Here is a 17,751-nt window from a genome sequence, read left to right on the forward strand (position 1 = left end):
CTTATTGAATATTTAAGTCTTTTTTAGTGCAAAAATTGAGGAAATGTTTTAACCTCGAGAAATTTAATCCCTTTATTCTCTTGATATATCTAGAGTTAAGACACATCTACCTTGGTAGATTAATAATCTCTATGGTAAAGTGGGGTAAATCTTCATGGATAAGAATCTTGTTTCATGTTTTTTGAAATGTATATGTCTAATAATAATAACAATAAGAGGTGGTAGAGCGCAGAGGAGCCGAGGGTGAAAATAGGGTTTCCAATGTGCGGATACCATTGCAGGGCTGGAAGTGGTATTCTCTCGATTCGCAACACTGTATCGCAAAGGTCACGAGCTGACCGACCGAATGGGGGAAGAGGGGTCCAGTGGGACCCCTAGTTTCAAACAAATAATCATGCAGAAGCAGAGGCAAAATAAGAAGGAAGGGGTTAGGATTTCTGGGCTTGACAATAACAAGCAGAACGGCAAGAGGAATAAGCAGAAAATACAAGGGGAAACTAACAAGCCAGACAGCTCAACGGAAGGAAAAGGCACAGTGGGTGAAAGCCTGACAGGAACTAAAGACAAAATCACCTCAATAATTAAATCATCAGAAAACGAGGAACGACAAGCTGAAGAAGATAGGGAGCAAACAGATAATAGGCAAGGAAAGCCGGAAAAGGAGGGGGAGACAAGCAGAAGACCCAATAAAAACTCTTCATGAAATGGGGTCTGCAAACCAAAAAAGAACAATAACCTCAGGGTAGTAATTATTGACCCAGAGATTCAGGCATACAGAGAGCACATGGTAGAACATGCTATCATTTGCAAATTTATGGGCATTTGGCCATCTGAAAGGACTCTTTGTCACTAGATCAGACAACAATGGAAGCCGAGGGGGGATGTTAAGCTTCATTTGGGAGCCAAGGGCTTCTTCACAGTTGTATTCTCCAACCTAGAAGACAAGGACATAATTTTTGAGGGTGGCCCATATTTTCTAGCTTCAGCTGATCTGTACATGTGACCATGGAAACCAAACTTCGCCCCAGAGAAAGAATCTTTCACCCAAGTCCCAGTCTGAATTCATTTTTCCTCTCTCCCAATAGATTATTGGGGTCTGAATTCCTTGAAACAAATTGGTGACCAATTGGGAACATTTATCAAGGCCTCGGAAGCAACTTTACAAAAGAGATATACATCCTACGCCAGAATATGTGTTGAAATGGATGTTTCTGGGGCTCTCCATGAAGGGCTCTTGCTGGAATACAGAGACGAGGATTACTTTCAGGCCGTAGATTATGAGCAGATTCCCTTCGGTGCCGCAAATGTCATGAACATGGGCATTTGATGAGAGATTTCCCTCTGATTAGGAAGGAAGAAGAGACCGAAAAAGCACAAGCCAACAAAGATAAAGAAACCTTCATAAAACCTAAGTCTAGACAGAGAGCAAACATAAGGAAGAATAATAAAGGTAATACAGGCAGAAACAACCACAGCAACTCTTTTGTGATCTTAGATATTGAAATAGACTCGAAGGAAAAGCTCAAAACCCTAACATCAGATGCAGGGCATGATGAAGAGGGAGAACCAACCAGGGAAGGAACGGAGGAAGGGGACCTCAACAATGAAGTTCAAATGCAGGAGAGAAAAGAGGAGACAGAAGAAGAAACTGACATGCTCACCAGTGATGGTGGAAGTGAGGATCAAGAATGGGAAGAGGCGCTAGCCAGGGAGGGGATGAACCTACCAGTAATTGCAGAGAACTGGAAGGCCCGAGGAATAGAGAATGCACTGGAAGAAGAAATCAGGAAGGTAAACGACCTGTTCATAGCAAGGCAAAAAGCAGAATTAGAAAAGCAGAATAGGAAGCTAGGTATAGTAAAAGGCAATAGCTTCCATTCGAAAAGTCTTTTATGGAAATCATCTAGCTCAAAGCAGAAGAAAAGAAGAGGCCGTAGAACCAGTGGTGAAGTTCTACAGGAGCTAGGCATGATAATGATAAACTCAGGGAAGATGAAAGCGCTTAGCGCCTTCCAGTCCTTCCAATGAAAATTAGTTAAACATGAAGATCATCTCGTGGAATGCAAGAGGGCTTAACAGCCAGGCAAAACACAGAATCTTAAAGCGGAAAATCCAGAAATACAGACCGGAAATTATGTTCTTACAAGAAACTAAATGCAGCAGCTCTAGTATCAACAGTCTTTGTAGGAAGCTTGGGAGAAATTTAGAAGTTTTAGAGATTGAGAGCCAGGGACGAGAAGGAGGTCTTGCAACTATTTGGGATACAAGGGAAATCCAGATTTTATCTGCTGAGGCGAACAAACACTTCATAACGGTGTATTTTCAACCCACATGTAATTCTGGGTCTTTCCTTTGTATCAACATTTATGATCCTCAGAAATTAGAAGATAAAATAATTTTTTTGAATTCAATAACCAAACTTATTGAAAGATATCCAAGGTCTAAGTGTATACTGGGGGGTGATTTCAATATGATAACCACCCTTCTGGAAAAAAAAGGGGGTCTTAGGAAACTTAATAGGGACGTGGAAGCCTTTACAAGTTTCATTGAAACTATCAAAATGGTAGACATATACCCCAAGAGTGGCATGTTCACCTGGAACAACAGAAGGGGGGGAGAAAGGTTGATAGCTTCTCGCTTGGATAGATTTTTAATCTCAGAAAGCATTATCATGGATGGTATAACAGCAGAATCAGATATCCTTCCCAGTGGTGGGTCGGATCATTGGCCGATCTCGCTTATTGTTGAAGTTCAGGGTACTCCAAGGAATAAACCATTCAGATTTGAAAAATTTTGGTTAGACCACCCTAACTTCCTCGAGATGGTTGAGAAATGGTGGTCTGAACCTTTGGAGGCAAGAGGCTCCAAAATGTTTAATCTACAAAATAGGCTGAAAGCAACTAAAGAAAAGATAAAAGAATGGAACAGAACGGTTTTTGGAAATATATTCCAGGAGAAAGCCATTCTAGAGAACAAACTGGAACAGATTCACAGAGATGGAGCAGCAGGCAACTACAGTGTCGAAGCGTTTGAGCAGGAAAAATTTCTTTCACAGCAGTGGCACAGAAGATGTATACAAGAAGAGGTACTTTGGAAACAGAAATCTAGAGTCCAGTGGCTAAAAGAGGGGGAGCAGAATACAAAATTTTTTCACAGGTCGGCTCTAGACCATAGAAGTGCTAACAGGATTCTTGAGCTGAAAAACAATGAAGGGGAGATATTAAAGAATCACAACGATATATCTGCTCTGCTCTCGGATCACTTCAGCTCAATTGCACAGGAACCGCCTATAAACAGAGAGGAGGCCATCAAGGAACTTACAACAGCCATTCCTAAATCCATTACCTCAGATCAGAATTGGGCCCTTTGCAGGGAAATCTCTCTGGAGGAGGTGGAGGAGGCAATCAGGAGCATGCCTAATGATAAAGCACCAGGTCCAGATGGATTCACCATCAACTTCTACAAGGCTTGTTGGAACACTGTTAAGTAGTAGGTCTGGGAGGTAGTTGAGGACTCCAGACGCTCATGTATTATTCTAAAATCCATCAAATCCACCTTTTTAGCACTCATTCCTAAGGTGGAAGAAGCAAAGACACCTGATAAATTCAGACCTATTGCCCTATGTAATGTTATCTATAAAATTATTTCAAAAGTCATAGCTAATAGACTAAAGTCGATTCTTCCTGGTATCATTTCGGAAGAGCAATCGGGCTACGTTGAGGGTAGACAAATTCTAGATAACATCTTGTTAGCGCAGGAGATGATCCACTCACTTCATTCGAGAAAAGAAGCAGGAATGCTAATGAAATTAGATTTATCAAAAGCTTATGACAAAGTAAGCTGGAGATACCTTGAAGCTGTTTTGGATGCATTCGGTTTCTACAGGACCTGGATCAAGTGGATACTTGCTCTCATCAAATCTCCAATATATTCAATCCTTGTCAATGGCGCTCCCTCAGCTCCTTTTACTCCTTCGCGGGGAATAAGACAGGTGGATCCGCTATCCCCTTTCCTATTCGTAATCCTAATGGAAGGACTAAGCAGAATCATAGCCAAGAAGAAAGCAGAAGGATCTATAAAAGGTATGCAACCGATAAGATCGTTACCAGCCACAACACATCAACAGTTCGTGGACGATACCATGTTACATGGTACCCCCACTGTGAAGGAGGCTGTGGCTTACAGGGGTATACTTGATCTCTTTAGTCGAGCCTCTCGCATGGAGATTAATTTTTCTAAGTCCACAATTTTCTTTTTCAACGCTCATCTGGCAGTTCAAACTCACTTGTCCCAACTTCTTGGATTCAGGATTGGTTCTCTGCCTTCAAAATATCTAGGGGCTCCCCTGACTCTAAAACCTTGGCAGAAAATTCACTGGGAGAAGGTTCTAGCCAACATGGAGAAAAAGTGCAAGCACTGGACGCACAAAGCCCTAAACCTGGTGGGTAGACTTATCTTAACCAAGGCTGTTCTGCAGGAAATTCCGCAATATTTACTTTCTATGCTTCCAGCTCCCAAGGGCATTCTGCAACAAATGAGAAACATACAGAGATCCTTTCTATGGAATGGGAATGGGGATAAGAAGAAATGGGCTTTGGTGGCGTGGAATAAGCTATGCCAGCCAAAATCTATGGGGGGGCTGAACTTAGTAGATCCTTCATTGGTCAACAGAACCTGTGGAGCCAAGATTTGGTGGAAATGGATTAAAGAACCCAATTTACCTTGGGCAAGGAATTGGAAGGAAAAATAAACTCCAGACTGTGTTACTCAGGACCTCATAAGACTACAGGAAGTCCCGGAAGGTTCGTCAATATGGAACCATGCCAAGAATAACAGGAGCTTAGTACAGGAGCACAACTTTTGGGAGATTTGTAATGGAAGGCTTGCCATGTTCTGGGAAGATGCATGGCAGCAGTTCCCTAAACTGGATACCCCAAAGCTATCTACCCTCAAGCGTTTAAGTCAAAACAAGGGTAGATTCAGAGTTAATCAATATTGGATTCAAAGCAGTAGGGATCAGATCTGGAGGGACTGGATTAATTTAATTCCTGGGAGCACAGAGGAGAACAACGAAAGCTTTCAGCAACTCAATGAGAGAATCCTCAAAAGAAAGATTTGAAAAACTAAAGAGGATTATAAGCTAAGATGGGGTTTAAAAGGTAATGGTAATTTTTCTTTAAAAGAAGCTAGGGACATAATAGAAAAGGAAGAACAGGTAGAAGCCATGCCCTGGTGCAGCAAAGTTTGGGACAACCTATTCTGGCCGAAAATCAGGACTTTCCTTTGGATTCTAATGAGAAACAAGACCTTAACTTGGGAAAACTTGTGCAAGAAAGGTTTCAGGGGACCCTCAAGATGCCCTATGTGCCTCGTCGCAGAGGAATCTATAAACCACCTGTTTAATGCTTGTGAATGGGCAAATCAGTTATGGAGCTGGATGGAAGGAATTCTCAGTAGTTTTGACCGAGATAGAGAATCCATTCACAGAACCATACTGAACTGGAAAAAATACTTCTCCAACATACTAAGAGTCAACAGCATATGGAAGTTTGTTCCAGGCTTCTTACTGTGGTCAATTTGGAAGGAGCGTAACCGTAGAATATTTCAAGACGAACACAGGAACATAGAGTTCTCTAAAGACAATATAATAGCTAATATTCAACAGTTAATTCAAACGAAATGCAAAGAAGAATGTAACGAGAAACCTTCAGCTCAAGACTTACGCATTTTGAATTGCTTTCATCTGGAAGTCACCAGCAGCATCTCAGCTTCGAGACATAGAATGCAACCGTCCTCACAAATCGACAAATGGTAGCGTCCGTCGGAAGGTGGATTGAAGTTGAATTTTGATGGGGCCTCGAGAGGCAATCCCGGCATGGCAGGAATTGGAGGGGCATTACGTAACCATCATGGAGAAATTCTGCATATATATTACAGAGCGCTCGGGGAAAGCACAAATAATGAGATGGAATTTGCAGTGCTTGAGCAAGGTCTGAGAATTTTAAAATCCCTACGAAGTTGCAATGTAATTGTGGAAGGGGATTCATCACTGGTTATATCAACAGCTAAGAGGATTCAGGGAGGCACTAAGGCGAACAAAGCCACAAAACACTGGCAGCTCGCCAAGGTGACAGAGAATGTAGCAGAACTAATGGTTGGAATGAAAGGCTTAGTCTTTCATGCGGTAAGATGCAAGGCGAACAGGCTGGCGGGCTACCTAGCGAATTGTGGCGTGGACAATCAGGACAGGGGGTGGGACTGCTGTTGGGAGGGGGTGGACTGCCCAAACCTGAAGGCGAGATGTTTACAGTTGGCACAGCAAGATCTACATGAAACCGACCGGGCTTGACCGGCAACGGTTTTTGCTTCCGGGACCGTAATCCTGGAGTTACCGGTAACAGCTTGGGATTTCATCACGGGAGCTGGGCGACTAGACAAATGCGGCGGTGGTCATTATGGCAAGAGAAGGCCAAATATGGAAACTATCAATATGGTTCATGCCACGAGAGATTCCGTAGAGTCTGCTTACGAGGAAGGGACAGCTGGCTCAACCTTGATGGGAAGGCATTCAGCTACATTTATGTTAGGTCAGGGAGGAGATGTGTGATTTGTGCGGATATCTTTCGAATTAATAACGAAAGTACCTCCACTCTGCATTGAAGGAGAGAGCGCATTATGGGAAACTCCATGGAAAACAACTATTTAACGGAGAGTCGTGGCTCTGGTTATTTCACCTCAACTCAAAGCACTGCGAGAGACCACAACTTTCTATCTGTAGAAGTGATCACAACGATAAGTTCAGAGGGTATAGTATGGAAGCAGGGAGCTGCAGGTGTTCGGCTGCCCACCATGAACTACGAATAGCGCAGAACATGTACGAGACTAGAGCAGCAGCCAGGAGCAAATGCAAGATCGCGGAACTGGAAACTTCTGTGAAAGAGGAAGAAGCGCAGCGACCGGAGGGGATCATTGCGGAGGAGGTTGACTAGTTACATGATCCGGGCACTCCTTCCAAAAGAGCCACTCAATATGTTCGTACCAAAGCGGAGAGCTGGAGAATCAAAACTCTCCTTGCGAAAGCCCTGGATTCAAAGGAAGAAGGGAAGCAACAATCGGGGAAGGGGAACTCCACTTCGGAGGATCAGTTAGCAAAATTTCATGAAATCCATGAATCGCTGGATCGAAGAATCTCCACAATGCATGATGCTATGGAAACTGTCAACAAGAAATTGACTCTTCTTATCAGGCTTCTTCGGCAAACTCTGAGCCCGGACCCCCTGATGCAGGAGCAAAAGATGAAGGAAGCATAGGAATTCCAATCCATGCAAGACATGCAGGCCCGAGTTGACAAGCATGTTCTGGACGTGGGCTTAGACACAGTCAGTCGAATTGGCGGTTTTCCTCGCACCGGCGGGTTTCCTTAGTTTCTTCTCTATGGTTGTCTTATGTCTTCTGTCATGGCTTCGACTTTATGCTAGATAGTTATGTTTTTCTGTCACTCTGTTTCTGTCATGGCTTCGGCCTTATGCAAGATAGCTATGTTACTCTGTTTCTGTCCAAGTTTTGATAGTGTCGTGGCGATAAGTTACAGTTTTAAGAGTAAGCCGCCCTGCGTGGTGTGCAGCTTAGTTTTGAAAGCTCAGGGCTGGCTGTCAGCACGTTTTATTTGGTCCATCTAAGGTTCGTTCTGCTTCGGCAGACTTTTTTGTAACATATTTTGTTCTATAATATAAATATCTGACTTACAAAAAAAAAATAATAACAATAGTAATAATAAATATATGCTTAGTTTTTTAGAAATCTGAAGAGACTGAGAAAAATTGCACACGCAACACCAAACACAATGTGATTTTATTGATTTCACAGACATTACATATATAGGAATACTTGATATTTCTAGATCCGAGAATGGTGGATCTAGATTACTAAAAATAGCTAGTACAACTATTAACCTAGGAGCACACACAACTACAACTCATGACAACTTGGAAGTCGTGGAAGCATTACTTCCAATACCCTCAATACTTACATGACAAAACGAGGAAGTAGACATTACAACAATAAATGAATCTCCATCACTAGTGCTCATATCCACTCTGAATGATATGGTCATCACTAGCACTCATATATCTCATGGTTTCTTCTCTTTTCTTCACCACACTTTCGAGCTTCCCACTTGTTCCATTTAAGACATAACTGCTTCACACCATCATTGATCTTTTTTTGCAGAATTGACACTTTTCAACCTCCAAAATGCAACATGTTATTCTCGACAATAAACCATCCTATGGAACAACAATCATTTGTTGAATCCAAGGCCTTCCGCAAAATTCATCACTTATTTGTTGAATCCAAGGCCCTCCACAAACTTCATCACTTATTTTTTGAATCCAAGGCGCTCCATAAACTTCATTAGTTATCTAGATAACATTCTGAATACAAAATGTCTTCAAGAGGAAATTATACAAATTAACCTTGTGCACTGACCCTCCCAGAGCAAGACCCTCGAACGAAGGGTCACACAAACTTAACCTTAAAAACACAACGTCACATCAATCTATTTAATAATTGGTCTATTGTTTATGATTATCCATTAACCTTATTAAAAACTACCTATAATCACTGCTGCCAAAACACAAGAGGTCACATCAATCTATTTAATAATTGGTCTATTGTTTATGATTATGCATTTGATTTTTAACAGCTCCCCTTTTTTTTTTCCATTCACACAACCTTTTTTTACAACCACCTACACCACAAGATAATTCTACAACCGGTGAAGTTAAAACACCAATAAAATTACAAACAGATCTCACGCCAAAACCTTTAATGATCTACTACGTAAAATTGTGAAACCGAACCCTTCGTGTGTACTTTGTGAAAATAATATCAAAGTCTGAAAATATATTCGAGGGACCTTGGCCTTGTAGCATTAGTTTGACACACAAAATTTGACCTCATGCAAAATACAGTCACACTAGGGACGTTTTGCCCGATATCGAATCCAGAGAAATGGAGACCTCTCGCTACCTGATAGGATGGGAGGCTTCGTGTCGAAGAGTGATCCATAATAATAAAAAAATCGGTTAGTCGTCGTTTTTTGTCTTTAGTGCACAACAAGCTTCACCACTGTCTGCAGTGCAATTTATAGCATCGTGCAACACTCAAATATTTTATACATATCCGTCAGATTGGCATCATGGAATGACAAATAACTAGCCATTAAAATAGTGCAGTAGACCGTCTTACCTGTGATCAACCACAACTCGGGTTTGTTGAATATAGTGTCAGTCAAGACTCTTTGTTGAATATGTCAGTCAAGACTCTTTGTTGAATATAGTGTCAGTCAAGACTCAATACCATACAATGATAGATTTCATTCGACTCTGGTCTGAATACATGGATCCACGATCCACCCTAAACACACCATCTTTGGACAGATCTATCTCCCGCGACAACAACAAAAAAAAATGGGTCATAAATCTGGATCCATGCGCTAACAGCCGCCATAGATTCTTCCTGTGTGAACTGCCACTGGTGACACAACACAACATTCAATATAACAAGAATCTACGCCTCTCACGAAAGCTCCACCGCATACTCCTATACCGTTTGCACAACTACAAAACGAAATACACATGTACAACAACACAAAATACGAGCACACCTTTAAGCCACCCTTAATATAACCAATTATTTTCATTGCTCTCACGTCTTCATGGCTTTCCCTCTAAGGGAATCAAGCCAGAACAAGCTCTGATATCATGTTAGAAATCTGAAAAGATCCAGAGAAATTGAACACACAGAACACCAAATACATGTGATTTTATTGACTTCATAGACATTACATATATATGAATACTTGATATTTCTATATCTAAGAATGGTGGATCTAGATTACCAAAAATAGCTAATACAACTATTAACCTCAAAACTTACACAATTACAACTTACAACTTGGAAGCCATGGAAGCATTACTTCCAATATATTTAAGATAAAGTTATGATTTAGTTCATTTTATATTTTATTTTTAATTTTAACAACGTGAATAGTATTATGAAGTGTGTGTTTTGATGTTTATTATTGATTGATGCCTATCAGCATTTACAATTTTTATGGTTGCACTAGTTTCTATATTTTATTTTTATTTTAGCAAGATGTATAATGAAGTAACTGTTTTGATATTTGTTACATATTGATGTCTATTGACCTTTACCAACCATTTAATTTAAATGATTGGGATAGTTATTAAATGGATGATAGGGATTTAACCTCCATAGAATATTCTTAATAGTATACGCAAATCAAATGTTGAGATTTATCTCCAAGGCACTTATGTCAGTTTTCTTCTTTTAATTAAATTGATTAATTAAAAAAATGTCATATGAACTTATGAACAAGTGTCGTATGAAATGTGTTATGGATTTTTTGGCATATAGTATTGATAAGCCATGTTAATAGCCCATGGTATTCTAACAAAGCCTATTTATAGATAAATAAGATCCATGGTAAAGTCAGGCTAAATCTTCATGGGTAAAAATCTTGTTTTATGTTTTTTCAAATGTATATATATTTAACTTATTTTTGGTATATATGTTTAATTTCTATATTGATTTTTTGTTATATATTATATATTTATGTTTATTATTAGATATTATTTATATTATTATTGTTTAGTTTTATGACATTTTTTAATTGCACCACAAATATTATGTCCTATTATGTAAACATTTTGACTTAGTTAAATTGATGATGATGATGATTGATGATGAAAATTTAAAATCTACTAAGAAAAATAATAATTATAATAAAATAAAATTAGTATTAAAATAGAATTGCAATAAACTAGTCAATATATCATAGGCCCTTTATAGGCTCTAGATTTTTACTTTCCATCATGATATGTCTAGCATGGTAAGCTTGTCTGGTGCGACATGAAGTGATATGCGAGAAAGTGAAACATGCAGCTCCTAGTGTTGCTATATTTTGTCTTAGCATAAATCTACTAGTGAATGGATAAAGGCAACAACGGATAAAGTCTCTTTAATTCGTCAATTGAGGCATGAAAGTAATAGATGCTCAGTGTGTTGGATAATTCTCCTCACTATCCTAATGTGAGGCATGTGGGTGGAGACATGTTTGATAGTGTACCGACTGTCTAAGCAACTTTTTATGAAGTGGATATTGCATGATTGGAACAATGATAATTGCAGGAAGTTTTTTAAGAGTTATCACAAAGCATTTCCAGAGAAGGGGAAGGTGATTGTGGTGGACATAATGTTCTGAGTGGATGAAAATACACCTCCTTATCCTCCGTGGGATTTCATACATATTTAATGATTTTTCATTTGGCGAATTTTCATGTAAAAATGGGTCTCAAAACAAAAAAAGTACTAACAAAATTAATTTTAAAAGAATAAATAGGATTGAAGATGATGATTCCATCAATAAGGGTAAATGATTTTTGAGGGAAAAGAAGAAACGTATTTTTTTAATGTATTTTCAAGTTATCTCCATATATATTTTCTCAAATATGAATTTTAGGCACTTGCTATATGCAACATCAAATTCCACATACAACGAGTGCCCACTCTGCATACTCCTAAGTAGGCCCACATCAAACAAAATTGAAAATACGTGTGAACGCGTTTTTTCAAGTGTTTTTAATTTTGTTCGATATGCGCTTTACGAAAGATTGATAAATTGTGTTTCAAATGACCCTTATGTGCTTGAATTATATTTATGATCCTAGAATATGTCTTCATTTGAGGAGTGTAAGAAAACAAAATTAAGAGCAATTGTAACAACTCCTGTTTAAAAGTTCATGTAACAAAGTTAATAAAGTCTGCAGATGAGAGAGACTTGGGGGTCTTAGCCACTAGCTTGCCTTGTCAATCAAAAGCTAAGTTAACTAAGGGGTTGGGCACCTGGGGAGGTTGGTTAGCTCTTGGGGATCCTACATCACCTAAAGGAGGCATGTAAAGTTTTTGTTTGTCAGGTCCACTTCCTTAACTATACTTAGGGAGTTGAATCATATCATAGTAAGCCTTCGTCACATATTTATCCTAGTGGATAGGTAAGCTTGGGTAAGTGTGAGAGGAGGGTAGTTACAACGACATCTCCTCATTGGGTAAGTTGTAGGAGAAAATTATGAACCAAAAGTGTTGTGAAGATCTCTTCCTTATGTTGAAGAAGTTCAAACTTGAAGAACTATTTCTTCCATAAAGTCCATCTATTATGTATAAGCATTACGAAAATGTCCATTCTGCAGAAGTAGTTTGTCAACCATTTGTACATATAGTGAAGCCATACTAGTGCATACGATAAGTATCGAATCTAAGTGGAAGGAGTAGGAAACGTATGTTATCGTCAAGCCGTATTTTTTGGGAACAAGTGTGAATTTGAGAGGGTTGCAATTTTAGCCTATATTCGATGTTGTGCCTCCCAACTCTTGTAGTGCTATTTATATCATACTCAAATGTGCAGACAATATGCACGACTACTCTTCTTCCATCATGACTAGAAGTTGAATGGAAGCTAAGTATTCTAAAACCTATCACCACATTATAGCCTTTCAATATAGTTTTATTGTATTGTTAAACTTTGCAACCGAGGAAGAAGATGATTATTTACAAATTGTCAGAAAACATGTTTCTAGTTTACTCAATGAGACAAGAAAAGATGATTACGCTATAGTGGATAACCCCCCACTTAAAACCTAGATGCACGATGGTCATGACTATATGATGCTAAAAGTATTGATATTGATTACATTCTAACTATTGGAAGTATCACTCTTAATTACTTTGTTGAACAAGTGGATGGTATGGTGCCATGGTGATAGAGTTCATATATTTAAATTCGTGTATAGAGAAGACAAGAACATTACAAGATGTTGATGTTAAATTTGTGGAATAGGAAGAAGATGAAAGGAAGTCGAGGAAATGGTTTCTCAATCACTACCAAAAGCAGATGTTCCAAATGCTGAGTTGATTAATGATCACCTATTGGACGATGGAAATAAGAAGAAAAGGGACTATGGGGAAATGAGATTGAATGGAATTCATGTTTACTACCTATTTGATATTGCTTATCATGTTATTTTAGAGAGGCTATGAGAGGTTGCAAAAGTCAAATATCCTAACAACAGAGTTTCATTGGCAATGACTGGAGGAGCTTGTTCATTTCATAGTGTTTTTTAAGGATTAACTTGCATGCGTTATAATTTACGAGTATTTGTTGCGTTTTGATGTGGTTTAAGACATTGGTTGATGCTATTGATTGACGTCTCACTTTTAGTGAAAGTAGGAACAAAGTGCTACATAGATATTAAAGCAAGGATAGTTGTGCAAAAGGAAGAACACATCAAGAAATATGTGTTCAAGCTCAATGTGAATAAACTTTATGTAATCACAAAGGGGATTTAAGTTCCTTTTGAATCGATATTGATGTATGGAATAACGGCACTGGCAATATATTGAGTATGGAAATGCTATGATGGGTAGAGAGCAAGTCAATGATGCCTCCATAATATGATCCATTGGTGATCATATGAGAACTTAATTTTTTATAATTTTTAAATGTTTGGAATCTTGGATGTATGTATTGAACCTTATTGAGTGTAGCTAATTCAATATGAGAATATTTATTTTGTTAGAATTAGCTACTTTAACAAATGGCAGGAAAATATTGAAACCAAAGACAAAGACTAAATAAAGATGTGGATGATTCACTTGAAAATAACTAGTTTGTATATACATATTAAAGTGAAACTACGTGAGGTTTTGAACCTTCTTGAGAATTATGAAAGGAACGTATTAAGCATCATCAACCGAATATGTGGTGCAAGGTTGTTATAATTGACTACTCTAACAATTGTTTAGTCAAATATTCTGTTAAACTCACATGGACAGAAAAAGAGTGTGAAAGATAAATCAGTGAGTACATTTTTTATTAACATAAGATACACATTTATAGTACAATACGTGACTCTTGGGATTCAGATCCCAAGGTCTCTTGGACTGCTTTTGTCCATTCGAATTCCACACTAACCCTTTAGGATTAGGTGTCCAACATTCCCCCCCTTAATCCGAAGGGTTATGTATGAGTCCAAGAAGAGAGCTGTAATACAAAATGTGCAAAAAATACATGGCAGCACTAGGCTGAATATGCTCTATGAAATGTTGGTAAAAAGGGCGGTGGTTTAAGGATGACCACCAACACTGGAATGCTTAGTGCAGTTCCCGGAACTCTTCCAAAACTGGCAAGAAACTGAAGTTTTCTGCTAGAGGAAGTGATCCTATTGTTTTAAAGAGGGAAACCTTCAACCATAAGAGGGAGGTCTCACCTCGCATAAAAGGTAAAAATTCAACCTGAAAAGGGAAGTCTCAACCTGTGATGGTTTAAGGATAACCAACAACTCTGGAATGCTTAATGCAATTCCTGGAACTCTTCCAAAACTGGCAAGAAGCTGGAGTCTTCTGCTAGAGGAAGTGTCCCAGATTGCCAACTGAAGGCATGTTCAGGCATCTTTGTCTCTGGCTACAACTCTGAAACTGGTGTGGCAGGTTGTGGCTCAGGCTCGCTTGATGTGACTTTGAAGCTTGTAGATGACCATCATTTCCCCCCCTGTCAGGTACAAGGTGAGAAGATGGAGAAAACTCAACTGCAAGACTGTTCAATACTCTCGAACAAGTTCTAACATGTGTTTGGAATATCTTCTTGGTTGTTGATGCCCATTGCCAAGAAGCGATCCATCCAAGATGAATCTTTGTTCTTGCAGGACGTTTGTTTCTGAAGCATCTGTGTGAAGAATGGCTGGTTTTATGACAGTGCTCACATGGATGAAGATCAAAACAATGATCTTTCAGATGGCCAACTCGGTCACAGTGTTGGCATTTCACAATCTGTTGTTGTTGTTGTTGTTGTTGCTGTGGAAGAGGGGCAGAGTCTGGAACAGCTGAAGCTGAACTGTCATGAAGAGTAGGTGAACTGTCAAGAATGAATCCAGCACTCTGAAACTGAATGGGCTTGGCATAGTCTGGAATATGAAAGGACAAGTCCTTGTCATATCCAAGACCAGTTTTGTGCTTGTTGTGGACAAGTTGTTCCCAAGGTTTGATGATGGGCTTGGGAAGTGCAGACTGAGTTTCTGCATCTACATTTACAATTGCTGCTTTACTTGAATGAACAGTAACATTATTGATATGCTGTTGATGGGTGGTTGTCTCAATGTTCTAAACAGAAACATGTTCAAAATGGTGTCTATTTTGATGTAGCTCTTCTTGTTGTAGCTGTGATTCAAGCTGCAAAAAATCGATCTTTTCTTGTGCATCATGCAGGCACGTCTGAATGTCACAAAGAGTGTCTTTGCTAACATTTACCTTCCCAACAATAGTGGAGTGTATTAGTGTATTTAGTAACTCTAATACATCATGAAATCTAGCCATTGTCTCAACAAAGAAATGAACACTCAGCAAGTCTAGACAAACCCCAGCTATTGAAGATTTCAAAAAATCAGTTTGAAAAAAAGGCACTCAACTAATTCCAGCTAAGAATTTAGCCAATCACTAACAGATTTTTCAATTATCAAGTTTTCACTGGTAAAACTACCAAGGCTACATATTGGCACCCTTTAGATGAGAACATCGTTCACGTTTACAGTTCTCTGGTTTACACATTTTGTGCTTGAGAAATTAGTCATGCAGTCAAAGACTCAAATGTACCAAATATATCAGAATATTTACACACAATGACTGTAAGCTGAACCCGTGTACTTTATTCTTTATCGCAGCAAAGTAGAACATAATACAAATAAAACCGAAATTTCACACTGTAGAGACCAATTATAATCTTCAGAAGCTATTCTGATTTTCTTCTAGTTGCAAAGAACCATCAACACTTCTGGTATAATATTATGCCACTGTTTGTTGCTCACAGTTCCCATTCACACTATTCAACATTGAGACTTAGCTGTTAAAAATGTCGTTGAATACCGCAATACAATTCTTTTATGTCTGCTAATCCTGGAGTGCACTAGGCCTTCAACGTGCAGGAAGATCTTGAAACATTCTCTCACTTGTCAGGGAAGATTATCTCGTACACCCGGGTATCAAATCTGGACAACGTTCAAATGACTTTCTTGCACGGCTTCTTCTTGTAGAGCTTTACGCGGTCTGGAATCGATATTTACTGTGCATATATTGTTTTGCGTCGGAACACAAACCATTCATATGGATAAAACTAAATAGGATGAGGACAATGAGGCTGGAAAACAGAATTGGACCCAAGAAACTGAAATCTTTGCCCTTCTTTGCCGCCCAGAATGTGTAACCAGTTAGTGAGAACACCACAGCTGCTGTTAATATCAATGCCTCCAGAACTATCCTTCCTTTTGTGTATGCACAGGATATACCAACAGTGAGGCTCAGAACAACAGTAAACACTCCCAACAATGCAAGATTAACCGGATGCTTCTGATGATAGGCATAAAGAGGGCACATCAAGATTAAAGGCAAGATGGAGATGCCCAACAAGAGGCCCGGGGTTTGAACCAGGAAAAGATTGATGGGTGAATACAAAACCACAGCTGCAGCAATAATTACGGTCAAAAACAATTGTGTGCTCAAGATTGAATACGCTTTCCTCAGGAAATCCCATCGCATTGCGTTGTCTTCGAGGCTAAGACCGGGATAGAGGACTCCCCCTCCGCCATAGCCCGTTTCAAGGTCGTCCGTGATGACAAAGTTTGCACATATCTTGGTAGAAACTAGATCTTTGACAGCTACAGGGAGCTCGTCCATGAGTGACAAACTTTAGTTCACAGTTTATGCAAGTATAAAAAAGGGCCAAGAACATGACCGAACGGATTGAGACACAAGTTTACGGGGTTACAGGGCTTCACATCCAAACGAATTACCACCAAACGAATTGAAACACCGCAATGCTGTTGAGCACTTCTGGCGTATAGACAGAGAGACAAGCTAGCTCAAGGCAAGTTGACAGGAGCGTGTTCGAGGACCCAGCTAGAGAGAACTATGTGGAAACGCATACATGCTTGAGAGATGAGCATTAGGGTACTCCATGCAGTAATGACAGACATGTGGAGGAAGGAAGGCATTGGGAGGTCATCAGAATGCCCACAGAAAGGAGCGCAGAATCAATTATGGCAGACAGAGAGCAGATTCAGAGTCGCAGATTCAGAATTGCAGAGACATAATTAGATGAAACAGCTAGTGAAAGTGAAATCAGAGATTGCAGAGATTTCGAACAATCCCCAAAGTTGGATTCTGGAGGCGCGTAGAGTTTTCCTTGACCAATTTTCTCCTGTTTACCATGTTAGGCGTTATGGCAGAGCATCGATGGTGGGAGGATGGTGATGGTTCAAAACGGATGCGCAGAGAATTAACCAACGCATCTTTGATATGTCAGTCCAGCGACAGAGGTAGAAACACTCAAGTATACAGCCCAGAGAATGAAACGCATGACAGAGAGGCAGCACTCAAATATGAGCAGCTCAGACACAGAATTATGGGAAGAGGTGTAGGACTGACGTGCACATAACAGGCCACAGAAACACAAGTGGCTCCGATACCATGTTAAACTCACATGGACAGCAAAAGAGTGTGAAAGATAAATTAGTGAGTACATTTTTTATTAACATAAGATACACATTTATAGTACAATACGTGACTCTTGGGATTCAGATCCCAAGGTCTCTTGGACTGCTTTTGTCCATTCGAATTCCACAC

At 39.4% G+C, this 17,751-nt stretch overlaps 1 protein-coding gene and 1 pseudogene across 1 annotated transcript; one reads left to right on the forward strand and one right to left on the reverse strand.

The window, feature by feature from the left end:
• Positions 1-2,041: 2,041 nt before the first annotated feature.
• On the forward strand, positions 2,042-4,750 carry LOC149163044 (uncharacterized). The gene is made up of 3 exons (XM_089435332.1): positions 2,042-2,333; positions 2,688-3,486; positions 3,886-4,750. The coding sequence occupies exons 1-3, from the start codon at positions 2,042-2,044 to the stop codon at positions 4,748-4,750; spliced, it is 1,956 nt and encodes a 651-aa protein (XP_089291458.1).
• An 11,417-nt stretch (positions 4,751-16,167) lies between these two features.
• Positions 16,168-16,803, reverse strand: LOC149163045 (BI1-like protein pseudogene; annotated as a pseudogene).
• Positions 16,804-17,751: the final 948 nt, after the last annotated feature.

Source organism: Pinus tabuliformis, chromosome 5_2, assembly GCF_031772625.1.
Source record: "Pinus tabuliformis cultivar Carrire ecotype Pingquan chromosome 5_2, CPIR1, whole genome shotgun sequence".
NCBI lineage: Eukaryota > Viridiplantae > Streptophyta > Pinopsida > Pinales > Pinaceae > Pinus > Pinus tabuliformis.

Excerpts from the sequence above, each read along its gene's own strand:
- LOC149163044 (XM_089435332.1), top strand. The coding sequence starts at position 2,042 with ATGAAGATCATCTCGTGGAATGCAAGAGGGCTTAACAGCCAGGCAAAA. Across the intron at positions 2,334-2,687 it reads GGTGTATTTTCAACCCACAT|CAGAATCAGATATCCTTCCC; the intron begins GTAATTCTGGGT and ends ATGGTATAACAG. Across the intron at positions 3,487-3,885 it reads GCTTGTTGGAACACTGTTAA|GACCTGGATCAAGTGGATAC; the intron begins GTAGTAGGTCTG and ends CGGTTTCTACAG.